Source organism: Thamnophis elegans, chromosome 6, assembly GCF_009769535.1.
Source record: "Thamnophis elegans isolate rThaEle1 chromosome 6, rThaEle1.pri, whole genome shotgun sequence".
Classification (NCBI taxonomy): domain Eukaryota; kingdom Metazoa; phylum Chordata; class Lepidosauria; order Squamata; family Colubridae; genus Thamnophis; species Thamnophis elegans.
The window spans coordinates 40591698-40607741 of record NC_045546.1 but is presented as its reverse complement, the minus strand read 5'-3'; the positions used below and the strand labels follow the sequence as shown (position 1 = coordinate 40607741).

Below are 16044 nucleotides of genomic sequence, written 5' to 3'. Positions count from 1 at the left end.
CAGTACTTGGTTTGGGCCCCTTTTGCAGAAATTGTTGCCTCAGTGCGGCGTGGCATGGAAGCTATCAGCCTGTGGCACTGCTGAGGTGTTATGGAAGACCAGGATGCTTCAATAGCGTCCTTCAGCTCTTCTGCTTGTTCGGTCCCATGTCTCTCATCTTTCTCTTGGCAATGCCCCATAGATTCTTTATGGGGTTCAGGTCAGGCAAGTTTGCTGGCCAATCAAGCACAGTAATCCCACGGTCATTGAAAAAGGTTTTGGTGCTTTTGGCAGTGTGGGCAGGTGCCAAGTCCTGCTGGAAAATGAAGTCAGCATCCCCATAAAGCTCGTATGCGGAAGGAAGAATGAAGTGCACCAAAATCTCCTGGTAGACGACTGAGTTGACCCTGGACTTAATGAAGCACAGTGGACCAATACCAGCAGATGACATAGCTCTCCAAATCAACACAGACTGTGGAAACTTCACACTGGACTTCAAGCATCTTTTAGTGTGTGCCTCTTCATTCTTCCTCCATACTCTGGGTCCTTGGTTTCCAAATGAGATGCAAAAGTTGCTCTCATCATAAAAGAGGACTTTGGACCACTGAGCAACAGACCAAGTCTGTTTTTCTTTAGCCCATGTAAGACGCTTCTGACGTTTGTTGTTCAGGAGCAGCTTGACAAGAGGAATACGACATTTGAAGCCCATGTCAGGATCCGTCTGTGTGTGGTGGCTCTTGATGCACTGACTCCAGCCTCAGTCCACTCCTTGTGAAAGCCCCCAACACTTTTGAATGGCCTTATTCTGGCAATCCTCTCCAGGCTGCGGTCATCCCTGCTGCTTGTGCACCTTTTTCTTCCACTTTTCCCTTCCACATAACTTTCTATTAATGTGCTTTGATACAACACTTTGGGAACATCCAACTTCTTTTGCAATTACCTTTTGAGGCTTTCCTTAAAGAGGGTGTCAATGATGGTTTTCTGCACAACTGTCAGGTCGGCAGTCTTTCCCATGATTGTGATTCCTACTGAACCAGATTGAGAGACCATTTAAAGGCTCAGGAACCCTTTGCAGGTGTTATGGCTTAATTAGCTGATTAGAGTGGGACACTTTGAGCCTAGAAGATTGCACCTTCTCACAACATTCTAATTTTCTGAGATTGTGGATTTGGGGTTTTCATGAGCTGTAAGCCATAATCATCACAATTATGCATGTAATGAGTCTATCTCATATATTAGTTTCATCTTTTAAGTTGCATTACTGAAATAAATGAACTTTTGTACGATATTCTAATTTTTCAAGTTTCACTTGTATATAATATATTCCTTCAGTGATATATGTAAGTTTCCTTTTATACTTAAAGAACATGGTCTGCTTTTTAAAGTTTGAATCTCTTACTAACCATTTTAACTTGAGATGAATACAGTCATCTTTGTATACAATTTTTTTAAGTTAAGGTATAATCACAGAACTAATTTTTCCTACCTATTTTTAATTAATATTAATTTAAATGAAGAGCCTGCCTAAAAGTATAGCTCTTAGAAACTACTTGCATTATGGATAATAAAGTTTATTTCTTTTAAGTCACATTGTCCTTATTACATCAGTTAATAAAGCTAAGGCTGAAAAATAATTTCTCATTTGAAACCTGAAATGGGAAAGAGCTTATTAGATACGGTATCCTAGGGGAAATGGTTAAACAAATTAGCTGTGTGTATCATTGAGCCAGAAAATGTTTACTGTTTTCAAGAATGCAGACAATGTTAATTGCTGAAGTAGTGAAATCAATGGGCATTCCATGTGGCTCTTAACTATTAATAGTATTTGTGTAGACTAATAGTATTTACTATAATATTAGAATCTGATTGTAAAATCAGATAGTTTGTTATGGGTTATAGCAAAAATAGGCTACCTAAATTCACTATCTATAGATATTCTTCAGCTAGTATATTTCTAGTTGGCCAAAGCTTAATTCCAAGCCTGCTCCACAGGCTGAATAGTGAAAGAATTCATATCTGACCTGCAGATTTGCATGGATCAGCTAAGATGGTAGAATAGTAAATAATGTTTTTGTGTTAAACTTAAGGGTGTAGATTGATCATACTCACTACTTTCATGTAATTCATTATATCTTTAGCTTTGGTCAAGTTAGGCTATGGCTGAAACTATTGTTCCAGTCCTGGCTAAATGTATCAGTGATGTGAGTTAGTCAAAAAACACATGGCACAGGGTGACTTAATAAAGATTCCTCTGCAAGGGAAAAAATGAATAAGCACTGTGAATATTTAACTTGACATCTGTCAGCAAAGCAGTAGTAATAAATTTAGGTGATTTATTAATAGCTATTCCAAATGCAGGAAATACACATTTTTGGAGAAAACAGATCATTTACTTATTAATATCCCGCCTTTATAATTTTATTTATTAATATCCTGCCTTTATCATTTTTATAAATAACTCAAAGCAGCAAACAGTTCTTACACTTCCTATAGTAACCCTGTGAAGTGGGCTGGGCTGAGATATTTCCCAGCCAGTTTTCAGGCCTAAAGCAGGATTAGCAGCCAGTCTCCTGCATTTTAGCTTCGTGTATTAAGACACTAAAGGAAACTCTCCCGTCTCCATCCAAGGCCATCTCCAGATGCATACATTTTAGTTTCCAGTATCCCTCAACCCATGTGGCAATCGTGAGATTTCTTAAAAAGAAGTGTGTACATATTGAAGACCAGATTACATGGGAAGTCTACTCAGGTTTAGGAAGGTTACACTGCTAAACAGTGATATGCATAACATTCAAAATACAATTGCCTGCAAGTTTAGGCAGCTCTAATCAATATTTCAGTGAATGTTCACTGAACAGCTGACAACTTCATAATGCAAACTTGAACTTGAATCTTTCTGCAAACATGAATGCATTCTTACAATTTATATTCCGTTTACAGATTCAAAATCATACTGAAGTATGCATTACTTTAATGCATACATTTGGACATCTCATTCAGCCTTTGTCCCACTTCTTTGGCTAAATTATCAAATGTTGGTTGTAGTGTTCTAGGAAACTCACTATTGCTTTTGAGACACCCCCCCCCCCTCTATTTTCAGCTCAGAAATACTCTCCTCAGAGATACTCAGTATTGTGTGGGAACTGTGAAATCCATTAAAAAAACTTAGTATATATTTCATTCTTAATTTTGAGGCACACTTTTTGGTCATTTTCTTGCTGAAACACCCAGCCTCTCTTCAGTTTCTTTTGTCCACTTGACTATAGGACATTAGCTTCTGATAAAGGAGAATGTTTGCAGCTCAGGGCTGAAATGAAGGGTCCTTGATGCTCTCTGAGCTTGGTTGCTTTCTTAACTGACATTTCATTACCCAAACTAGATAACGTCATCAGTGCTAGTAAGGAATAGGGCTTGCTTTCAATTTATATTTTAGTGGCTTGCCACTCTTACCAACACTGACAGGCAATTATTTAAAATGGTTGGAGTCCAAACTTCTTGAAAGAACATAATCTGAGAGGTTTGCCAACTCAGGTCTTTGTTCACCACTTGACTCGTCTTTCTTAGATGAATTAGAATCAGAGTTGAAAGGGTTCTTCAAGGTCTTCTAATCCAGGGATGTCAAACTCAAGGCCGGGGACCGGATCTGGCCCACGGGGTGCTTAGATCTGACCCATAGGGCCACCCTGGAAACAACCCATTTTCACTGGCAGAGCTCTCAGGCCACCACAGACACCCCTGACACAAGTGATGTATAGCTGGCCACTCCCACCCTGCCTCCCAAGGTCAAACACAAGCTGATGCAGCCCACAATGAAATTGAGTTTGACACCCCTGTTCTAATCTATCTTTCTGCCCAGAACAGTGTTATCAAACCATTATCAGACAAATAATTGCACAACTTTTGCTTAAAAACCTCCAGCTCAAGGAGGCAGATTAACTCTGATGTCAGAAAATTATACCTTATTGTGAGTTTGGATTTCTATAAGGATTGTTGTCCTATCCTTGGGCACTATGGTGAATGAATCCACACCTCTTCCCTATGACAGTCTTTCAAATACTGGAAAACTGCTGCTTCTTGGCTTTCTCTTTTAGACTAAACATTCCCAGTTCCTTTAATAGGACTTTGTAGCATTTAGAGTTCAAGTCCCTCTTTGGTTTCAAACCACCTTGCAGTTCTCCTAGTTTCTTAGCACACTTCCTGCATTGTAGTAACAAAAACTAAACATATTACTCCGGTGTGATCTAACCAGTGCAGCATAAAATGGAATTGTCATTTCCTATGATCATGACATTATACATCTGTAAATGCAACAATCTGATATGCTTCAGCAGAATACCAGATTTAATAAAGATTGTCACAAAATTTAATAATTAGATAGAAACTACTATCAAACCAGGTAGCATCTATCTTGTATCTGGGTTTTTTGTACTTGTGCAGAATTGGAACAATTTCTATCGCTGTATTGCTGCTATATAGGGTAGAGCCCATTATTCAAATCAAGATCCTTCTGAATTTAGAGTCTGCCAGCTGAGGTAACATGTCATCAAAAAATTTGATAAGTTTCTTCATGTAAGTCAATTATAAAAATCATAAAGGGCCCAGAGCCCAGAAGGAATTCCAATACATTTTTCCTTCCATGTAGATATATTAAGGACCATGTATTGTATTTAATTTGTACCAAGCAGAAGTTGGTGTCAGTTTGTTTACTTAGGCAAGCTTAGAAATTACTTCTGTTTGCTTAGGAATTCACTGGAAACTTCAAGAATTGTTTTTGCGTGCCGTGGTAGCTCTTCAAGAACCTTTTGAGGGCACAATATTGTTTCTGTTACTTTGCATGGTAAAGTAGTCTATAATTTAAGAGAAAGTATGTATTTTAGATAAATTCTTATTCCAGTTTGTAACTATTCTAGAAGTACAAAAAATATACAAGACAAATTGGTAAGTGAGTGAAAATACAAGGCAGCTATAGATTGTGGCAGAATATTATGAAGCTGATTCAATTTTTTTTGTAAGAAACAATATATTTTATTTTTCTGACACCACAGCCCTGGAAAGTGGTTTTGTACCAAATTTAATGGAGGTTACACAGAACGTTTTACGCTGGGGACAAAAAAAAAAGCCACAAAAAAGTCAGGATAGCTTTTAGTGTCTGTTCCACTCCCACGTTAATGTCACTGGGCGGGGAGGAGGCAGGGGTGCTGAGAAAATAAGAAACAGTAAGACTACTTTCAAGTGTAACAGTGTCCAAGTCCAGCCTCTTCCTGAAAGTGGTAACACTCTCAACACAAGAAGGGGCTCTCCTAGATATGCTCCCCAAAATAATACAATGTATTGCAGCTGCCAAAGGAGGAGACAGTAAAGGGGTGGGAGGGAGAGACAAAGTGCTGGACAGCACTCATAATCTGAAAAATATGTCCTTAACTTATTTTTTTTTTTAAGTTTACCCCCCTCACTGAACTTCAGTTCCTTTTGTGCTTTTCATTAATACTCTGCTCTGAGGTTGTAGTTTGGTTTTTCTATAGATTGAGTTGAAGGAAAATAGTCCAAAGTTCTGAAGATGGATTTTCCACCTAAAAGTAAACAGCCTTTCACCCCCAAGACTAAAGTCTCTGCTAAAATCCCTTTTACAATATAGTACAGTACACAAAAATAATCCCCAAAGATAAGTGAGTCCTGGGAGAAGCCAGTCCGAAGGACGTAAACATACAGAGAATGGTGCAACTCGTGACAAATGGCAATTCTCAAAATACAGCTACAGATTTTCAAAGCAGGTGCCATCACAGGATACCCAAGTACACAAAAATAATTTTTAAAAAATAAATTTTAAAAAAACAACCTGTTAAAATGAATTCATTTGTTTTTCAGGAAATTCCATACATTCGAGATTTTCCAAAGCATCCTCTGGTCTGTTTTCACCTATTGCATGATCAAACTGTGCTCCTGGAATCTCATCTCAACAAGGATTGGAACCATCCAGTCTTTATGTAGCAGCTTAAAACATTATATTCCCTGGATTTCCAGGGCCTTGGCTAAATCCTCCCATTCCTACATCAGCAGCCATGCCCCGTGGCCTCATCTGTGGAGGAATCATGATGTTCTGTTGAGGGGCTATCATGCCCTGCATTGACATCATCATACCAGGTGAACCTACGGGTCCTGGATGGCTGTATAGCCCAGCAGCAGCTCGATCCTTGCCTGGAATCATGCCTACTGGGTTGCTCATTAGGGTGGGTTGGCCAGGCATTGCTGTTTGTGCTGGTGACATCATCCGGTGGTGAGGTCCCATCATTCCTTGCTGCAGAAAGGCAGGTGGTCTCATAGGATTATGGCCTGGCATAGAGGATGCTGTGCCAAGAGGAATATCAGGTGTGCCACCAGGGACTCCCATACCAGGTAATGCCAGCCCCATTCTTGGATTCTGTTCTGCCATCATTCCCTGTATATGAGAATAGCCGGGCCCAACATTCTGTGGCTGTTTGCGGCCTGGTACATCTCCACGAGGGAAATACTGTAATGTCTGGCTTGGCTTCTCAGATGGAATTATCCTGGACAGGTCAAATTCTGGTATTCCAGTGGCTCCAGGGCGAATCACTTCTTGTAGCTCAGGATCAGAAAAAACTGAAGGCATATTGTTTCCTAGAACTGTGAAAGAGTCTGGTCCCCCTGGACCTCCAGACTTACAAAGTGCTGGATCAGCTGAACTTTGGGGCATGCTGGTGGGTCGCCCCAGAGGTCCTTCCCCATGGAAGCTCATTCCAGCTGGAAAGTTGCCTTGTCCTCCACTAGGACCATTATGAGGAAATGGCACCTGCTGAGGAGGAGATTGTACTGGAGGAAATCCCTGTGGGAAGCCCAGGCGTCCTTGAGGTACCATTGGTGGGTCTTGGGAACCGTGGCCCATCATTGGATTGTGTGACATCAAACCAGGTCCTACAGGAACCCCATGAGGAGGTATATTGGCTCCCATAGCATTTGGAGAGGGCAATTGATTACTATGAGTTAGTGGCTGTGTCATTCCCATTGGGCTAAGAGTTGCCATCGCGCCTGCTTGGTTGGGACCAGAAACACGAGGATTCTGGGGATTAATGCCCATTCCTGGAGAAAAGGGAAAAGCACATTAGAACAAAATAAGTAAAAGCATAAAACCATTTAATAGACACAAAATCACTTTTCTTCATTTCAATACTGAAGTGTTTCATGCAGGATATTTCTATATACCTAGTTTTTCAACATTTGCTTCCTCCATATTATGTTATTACAGAAACATTTTCTCTCCTAAGGAAAACAAAGAGGTAGGAAAAAATAGATGAAGACTCATACTAATCATGCTTGTCTCACAACTGTCTTAAGTGACTGGATTTTTTAAACTTTGGTATGCTGCAGTGTAAGGGATTCTAAGGCATAATCTAAGCCAGGGATGGCAAAACTTTTTGGCACAGAGTGCCCAAACCAGAATGTATGCATGCACACGTGCCAAAAACCTGAAGACCAGGTGGCCGGAGTGCATGTGCATGCCAGCCAGCTGGTCTTTGGGTTTTTGGCGCAAGCATGAGTGCAGCCAGTTGGTCTTTGCGTGCGCCGGAGCACTGGAAACCCAAAGAGCAGCTGGCGACAGCATGCATGCCCCCTCTGGCATGTGCGCCATAGGTTCGCCATCACGGATCTAGGTCATATATAATTTACACAGTCAGTATTTTCAGTATCTGTCATCAGTATTTTTACAGGAAAAACCCAAACTCAATACATTTCAGAAAATATCAATACAATAACTAAATCATGCTTTAGAAAGAACTATGGTAATATGTCTCCTATACTGTTTCAGGAAGCTATAACAAGCAAAATTACCTAAGGTAACATAAATAAGAAATCCAGACAGTTACGGGCCATCTATTGCCTCTTTTCAAACATTAATAACCATTGGGTTTTCCAGATCAACCAAGATATGAGTAAAATTTAATGACTATAGGTTTTGAACTGACACTGTTATTCAAGAATTGAACCAATTTGATCTGATAAACAAAATTCAACCATAACCTATAATGGGGAAGTACAGAAGCATCATCTTTTGGGAAATAAAACAGGATGAAAACAGCACAACATGATGGAAGAGAAGAAATATACACAGAGAAATATACCATGTTACTTTATTACTAAGAGAAAATACAGATGCCTCCTATAGACACTACTAATAAAGGGTTTGGAAGAATTCCATATACATGCTCTGCATGCTTTTCTGCCTTTATAAAAAAAGAGCATAGGATAACATCAACCCTGCAGAGTTTGATCAGACAGGTTTGTAATATTTTGTGGCAGAATTTTAATAGTCCCCCAGCACCAGATTCCAAATTTCTCCAAAGAGCTTATAAAAACTGCTGAAACGATGTTTGAAAGCTCTCAACTTATACATAAAAGCCTTCTAAAACTGTTTTAAAGAATAAAATCATACAACAGTTTAACGATCTCACTCTCAAGAACCACTTGTTTTTCTAGATGCATAAGCACAGCTATTGGCAAAGCAAATTATTTTAAGGAAAATGTGTTTGCATGCTGCAACTTAATTTCTAGTAACATATTTTTCAGACTTCAAACAGCAAGGATGCAGTCTCAAACTCACTCAGGCAATGAAAACAACTCATTCAGAACCAAACAAGACATATGCTACAAACAGAAAAAAGAAAGAAAATTATTTTTTTTAAAAAATAGGAATGACTGAGGGGGACTAAAAGTGCTAATGAATGCAAGATAGGCAATACAGAGACCAGCACTACACTGCATATAGTGAAAAGTAAACAAGAGTGAGGATAAAAGATTCAAGCCTATAGAAGAAAATGCAAACAACATAAGGAACAAATCTGAATTCTTTTTCTTCATCCAAGCAAATGTGCCTACACAAATTCTAGCTAAAACTGATACACAAAAAGCAGGATGCATTTCAGTACTACTATTTGCAGAAATAATAATAATATTTTTTTCATATATCAACCTTCACACATTCAACCTTCACACACTCACATCAAGCCCTTTTTATCTCAAGTCTAAGGAAATATGCAATACACGGGCCCCTTTTTCATACGTTCTGGGTGGTGGGGATCAGAATTGGTGGCAAATGGGGCACATGTAGGCTGACAACGGGGCACACAAAGGCCAAAAACAAGATGTGGACTGCGAAAATGAGGCCCGCACAGATGGCAATAGCAATCCCTGTAACCTGAAACAGCTGATGGTCCAAAGGCTGATCTAACCGACAATCAGCTGCTTGTGCTATTCAGACTGTGCTGAAGCTGAAACTGAAAGAGGCTGTTTGCTGCTTGCTGCAAGGAGGCAAATCGCTGGGAGGCAGAGGCCAAAGGGGGGGGGGGTGCGCTACATTTGATGTATAAGACGCACCCAAATTTTCACCCTCTTTTTTGGGGGGGGAGGGAAAGTGTGTTTTATACTCCGAAAAATATGGTAATTATGGCCTACTTTGCTGCCTTTGTGCAGGAATGGTTTGCTATCATTGACAAGAAATTGTACCAGCAAATTCTACAGAAATTTGAAACTATACTAGCAAATTCTACAGGAAAATGTCAGAGTAAACTGTCCATTAAGTGAAGCTCAAAAAAAGTTGGCTATGCAGCAAGACAACTCAAACACACAAGTCATCCAAACAAATAATGATTAAAGCAAAAGAAAATCATTTGTGAATGATCAAATCAAAATCTGGTTTTCATCCCATAGAAATATTGTGAAAGGTTTGTATTGGGCATTTCATGTAAGGAAGTTTACCAATATCCAGAATTGTTTTGTAAGGAGGAATGGGCTAAAATTCTTCCAAGTCAATATGCAAGACAGTTATTGGAAATATTTAGTTCCAATTATTGCTGTCCACAATGGACACATCAGTTACTGAAAAAATAGATTCAGATACTTTTGCCATACACAAATATATCACTTATATTTTTGTCAGTGAACAAATGAACAAGCAAAATGTTTTTGACCTGTTTAACTGGGTTTTCTTTAACTGGTTTGATGACTTGTGTGGATCTATATATGTATGCAGCAATATTGAAAATTCAAAAGGTTCATAAACCTTTAACCACCACTGTATAATTTAAAGAAATCTGGTAGTCACAGTGCTCCATTCTAAATATAAAGAAAGAATTCAGAGAACTACTGATGGTAAAAAGGTAAGAACGAAAAAGGAAGGGTCAGTAAGGGAGAAGCCCATGCATATATGCTTATAGTGTGTGCCCTATGAAAAGTATTATTAAAATACCCCAAGCATATGTTTTTTATTATGCTCACTGTGAACTCTTATCTAGCTAATCACAGTCAATTCGTTGCTCTCAAACCATCCTATTTATTGGAATAATTTCAGTGAGCAAAATTCAGAAAATCCTCTGTTTTTCCACAAGATAACTGTTATTTTTATTTACATTATCTCCAGATAGAATGGTAGAACTATATGTGATTAACAGCATTTGCAGGATTCTTTCTATTTACCTGAAAGATTGTTAATTGATGGTAAATTTGGGGACCGTGCTGGAGGAGAATCATCATCTGATGAGGCTACAGTCTTGATAGCATCATGATAGAGCGGTGTTGAACTGGGCATAGCAAACTTGGACATCCGGGACATCATAATAGAAAGAGGATTTTGAGACAGGGTGGGTTCTGGAGGAATTGTATAAGGACTGCTGGAAGGAAGATTTCCAGAAAGAGTCACAGGAGCATTCTGACTAACTGTTGAAGGGGGTGCAACACCTGGAAATAAATACATGCAGGTTAATTAATATTTTTAAAGGTACATTACTTAATGAACTTCTTTAGAAAAATATGCATTGCCAAGAGTTCTGGGTTTCTAAGTCAGAAGTCCTGCTGCTATTTGAAATTACTTAATAACATGTCATTATTTTTGTTTGTTCTAATCTTGCCTTATCGTCAGTGCTGAAATTCAAAAATATTTACGACAGGTTCTGTGGACATGGCTTGTTGGGCGTGGCAAGGGAAGGATACTGCAAAAGCTCCATTCCCACCCCACTCTGGGGCCAAACTACTTAAAATTTCTACTACCTGCTGAATTTCACCCCTGCTTATAGTGTACTTATAGAATTTCCCCTTACCAGGAAAAGGCATTCCTCATCACTTCCATTGCTAGACCTTTTAAGCTGAACATATGAGGGATGAACCTAGAACCTGCTGTATGCTAAGCACATGATCTCCTGAGCTATGATGAGCTTAAAAATCCTATTATCAGGAAACTGTTCTACAATTTGTCTACCAAAAAACAATCAAATGCAACAGACATTCTCTCCAAAGACCATCCTTTGGCCACACTGTGTTTCAGAATAAATGATTACAGGAGACTACAAGATCTAACTATTCAAGGCTAATTAAGCTTCAAAGTGTTCTGGAATACTTTTGATGGGGATAGAGAAAGGTGCTGTAATTTAATTGACCTTTAGCTAATTTGTAAAGATAGGATCTTCCCACTATTAGTCCTTCAATGTTCAAATAAAAACAGACATAACAGACAAATGCTGTGCTTGTTGCTCATTTTGCTTTCTGTGATAGCTAGGTTCTTCAACATAGCCATACTGAGTCACATACTGAGTCACATATGAAAGGAAGGAAGATGTGCTTCATCTCAAGTGAAACAACTGCAGCTTTTTATTACAAGAAATACACCACAAGTGTTAAGAGTTATATATGATAGATGTACAACAATTATGCAGCAGTTTGAAAGCAAGCATTTGTTTATTAAATTGCTTACTGCCAGTCTCACAACAAGGTGACATTAGTGAATATAGTGGTAGTGCCGTACTATCATATCTATTTTGTACCATTAGGAATTGCCAGGGCAAGTGATATTGTACAGTACTTGCAGGTGGCTTTGGAAAGAATGATTACAAAATACCACTTTCACAATCTTCCCTACTTTAATTAAATATTTACTTTGAATATTAGTTACCTTACTAATGGAAATCCCAATGCAAGCATTTATAGCTCCTTTTCGGAGCATATGTGAAGTAAAGCTGAACAAGCAGGAAGCATTTAAAAGTTCACACACTGTTATAAATTGTTTAATACACAATTAGCTTGTAATTTTTCTCTAATATTTTAATATAATAGTGTGTAATTAGTGAGCATAACAAAAATTCTAGGTAAAATTGTTTTAAATTTTAAGCCACATCCTGCATACAGCATAGGGCTTTAGTTTAATAATTGTAGATTTAAATTTGATTGATATTCAGATAGGACAAATAAAAGGACAAGGACTATGTGTTAGTTGGAAATATTACTGTCTCAGATTAATAATCAGAAAGTGAGGAAGAGAATCTTATTTCAGAGGGTGACTTCTGAATTTCAGAAACCATTTCTAATTCACACTCAAATGAAATCTGAGTATTTTACTTCATCGAAGAGGTGTATCATCAAATATCTATCTGCAGAAAAGTTATAAAAGCTTAAGCATAAAGGGGAAATAGGCAAGCTAAAGACATCAACGCAGCCTTTTTGCCATGTCAGTAGTAAAAGAAAGAAAAGAAACTTCTTGAATACGTTCAATAGTAACTGGTGATAAGAAAAAGGCATAACTCCTAATGGAATGAAACAGAAAGACCATGTGGCACTCATGAGTAGAGAACACTTGATTACTATAAATCAGTTAGTCTGTAGAACCAGATCAATCATATCTATGAGTCTTGAAAAAGCTTGCTGATGTCATTCCAAAGTCCCCCTGCCTGAAACATATAGTCCCAGATGACAACAAAAGGTAAAATCTTCAAAAGGGGGAAAAGAGAAGCACCTCCCTGATAACTATAGATAAGCTGGTTTAACTCTAATACTAAGCAAAACTCTAAAGTAGCTCAACTTTGGGATCATTGGGAATAGAATGACTACTTAACAGAAGTCAATGGGGTTTATCATGAACAAATCATGCTAAATCAATATGATCTCCTTTTTCATAGGCTGAGCAGCTTAAGAGATTGTGGTAGTGCAGTGGGCATACTACCCTGACTTAAACGTTTGGCATGATGTCCCAGGAAATTCTAGCAGAGAAGATACAAAAACGAAGGATGTATGGTTGGGTATACATCTCAAAGAACAATATTTCCCAGAGAGTATATATCAGTGGTGGTATAATCATTTAGATGAGGAAATATAAGGTCACCAAATTTACTGGTATTCTTTTTCTCTAGGCGCATGATCTTGCATTTTAGAAACACTGACTGTCTTTTCACATTTTTGATCATTTTTTTTCAGCAATGCTAAATAATTTCCCATTTACAAATATCCCTAGGAACATCAATGCTATTATACACTAGATCAGGGCTGTCAAACCTGGGGCCCATGGGCCAGATGCACCATGTACTGGCCAAGCCTACGCCTGCTTTAGCGAAGTGGGGAAAAGTCCTGATACATCTGCTGTGACGACGCGAGTTTGACATCCCTGAACTAGCTGGTCTCCAAGAGCCTCCTCCTGCTCTTACATTCCATAATTATATAAAACTATATTCCTTTGCCTGAGTTACTTAAAGGGCAAAGCATATAGGAGCTCAAATGATTTATGTACAGCTGAGGTCTCCCCTTTTTTATAAACTTCATAAACATTATTCTATTTGATTCTATTCTAAATTTTCAAAAGTTTGACCACTCTTAAGGTAAAAATTCGGTTTGCCTCAGAGGTAAAAAAAATCCCTACTATTAACAAAAGCAGATTGCTGCTCCATTGCAATGATTTCTGTGAAACACTAGAGGACAGTGTATCCAAATTGTTGACTTGGTTGCCTTCCTAATTCCCAGAATAACATGATTTCATAAATTAAATTGCTCCCAAGGCTGGATCTATCAAACAACTGCATGCAAACATTGCACACTGGAGACTTGCTTTATTACAATCTTACAAGGTGAGACTAGTCCATTGCCTTTAAACTATAAATCTGGAAGATTAAATGGCACTTGCAATTCTACAGGGAAAACAAGACCATGTGAATCAAAACCAAGGAATTCCATTTTGTGGAATGGTAAAATCCATGAAAATTTCAACTGACATTTCTCTGACAACTCATAATAGACACTCAAATCCCATACAAAACTAACTTCCATGTGAGTGTATAGAGAGAGCATTGTGCGAAATCTCTAAAATCCACTAAAATACAGAGCATTTACCAAGTGGTGGTTACTATCCTAACTTCTGTGTCTTTTTCAAAAATTTCCTTAAGTGGTAGTTTTATGCCACATTCAGGTTGGTGGCAGAACCTAGCCAACCCTGACTGATATCAAAACACTAAGCAGGGTTGCATCCAATTGATACTTGGATGGAAGATCATCAGAAATCATCAGGGCATAGATTTGGTCAAGAATTCAAAGTTCCCAGAAGGCAGCAATAACAAACTATTTCACTATTATTACAGTATGGATATAAAAGAAAAGAGACCATTTCAAAATGGTCCTCTAACTAATGGCCATGTTCTCAATATTTCTGCTTAATAATTTAATCAATCAAACTAGATAGGTATATCAGGTTGCTAAACAAGGAACATACATTTAAACAGCTTGCTCAATTATCAATTCACAAGTTTCCACCAATTCTGTTACTAGATTACTGACCCCTAGCCCTCTGCTTTAGTTTGAACATTAGAGGGGGAAGACACCGTCATGTGAAAAAGAAAGTACGCCCTTTGAGTTCTATGATTTTTATTACTTCTTAAAAAGTAGGTAAATACAGCTCCAGATGAACCACAGATGACATTATACCTTGTCATTTATTTTACAAAAAGAAATTCAAAATAAAGAAGCCATGTGTGAAAAAACTAAGAATACCTTTACAGCTTTCATAGGTATGAATGGACTAAGAAGCAGCAAGGTTCTGCTAATCAAGTGCTCTTGATTAATTAATCTTCAGTAAATGTGACTACCTCTATAAAAGCCAAAGTTTTAGGAGTTTGCTGGTCTCTAGTTGCTGCCCATCAATCTGTGAATGGTGTTAAGGCCATTTCCAAACAATTTCAAGTCCATCATTCTACATTGAGGAAGATTATTCACAAGTGGACAACATTCAAGAAAGTTTCCAATCTTCCCAGGAGTGGACGTCCCAGCAAATTCATCCCAAGAATAGACCATGCAATGCTCAGAGAAATTGCAAAACATTCAAGAGTTACATCTCAGACTTACAGGCTTCAGTTTTAGCATGTTAAATGTTGAAGTTCATGATAATATAATTTTAAGAAGACTGAACAAGTATGGGTTTCAAGGAGAAAGCCTCTTCTCTCTAAAAAGAACTGGGTGGTACAGCTTAAGTTTGCAAAGTTAAACAACTCATAAGACTTCTGGAACACTATTCTTTGGACAAATGATACCAAAGTAGAGGTGTTTGGCCGTAATGCACAGTGCCATGTTTGGGGAAAACCAAAAATAGTTTATCAGCACAAACACCTTACACCAACCATCAAGCACAGTGGTGGAGTAGTGATGATTTGGGTTTCTTTTGCAGCTACAGGACCTGGGCATCTTGCAGTCATTGTGTCGACCATGAACTCTACTGTATACCAAAGATATTCTAGAGTCAAATGTGAGGACACATTTCTAACAGCTAAAGCCTGGCTGACACTGGGTCATGCAACAGGACAATGACCCAATGCACACCAACAAATCTACAACAGAATGGCTGAAAAAGAAAAGAATCAAGGTGTTGCAATTGCCTAGTCAAAGTCCAGACCTCAGCCGATTGAAATGATATGGTGGGGCCTTAAGAGAGATGTGCATAAATAAACACCCACAAACCTCAATGAACTGAAAAAAAAAAGACGAGTGGGCCAAAATTCCTCCACAATGATGTGAGAGATTGATAAAGTCATACAAAAAATGATTATTTCAAATTATTGTTGCTCTTAAAGGTGGTTCCTCAAGCTATTGTATTATGAAGTGTACTTAGTTTTTCACACATGACTTCTCCATTTTGGATTTCTTTTTGTAAAATAAATTATGACATGGTATAGTATGTCATATGTTGTTCATCTGAGGCTGTATTTACCTACTTTTAAGAACTGCAGAGGACCAGATGATTTTTACTATGTCCTG

At 38.2% G+C, this 16044-nt stretch overlaps 1 protein-coding gene across 4 annotated transcripts in view; it reads right to left on the bottom strand.

Annotated features, from left to right (window-relative positions):
• Positions 1–5153: 5153 nt before the first annotated feature.
• Positions 5154–16044, bottom strand: part of BCL9 (BCL9 transcription coactivator) — a 53740-nt gene continuing 42849 nt past the window's right edge. For 3 of the 4 annotated variants that reach the window (XM_032219438.1, XM_032219437.1, XM_032219439.1), the window contains 2 exons: positions 10465–10725; positions 5972–7074 (listed from right to left, as the gene is read on the bottom strand). In XM_032219438.1, the coding sequence (XP_032075329.1) occupies positions 5972–7074; positions 10465–10725 (1364 nt within the window). Of the gene's footprint in view, positions 7075–10464; positions 10726–16044 lie in introns of all 4 variants that reach the window. The other variant, XM_032219440.1, reaches the window with a different exon arrangement.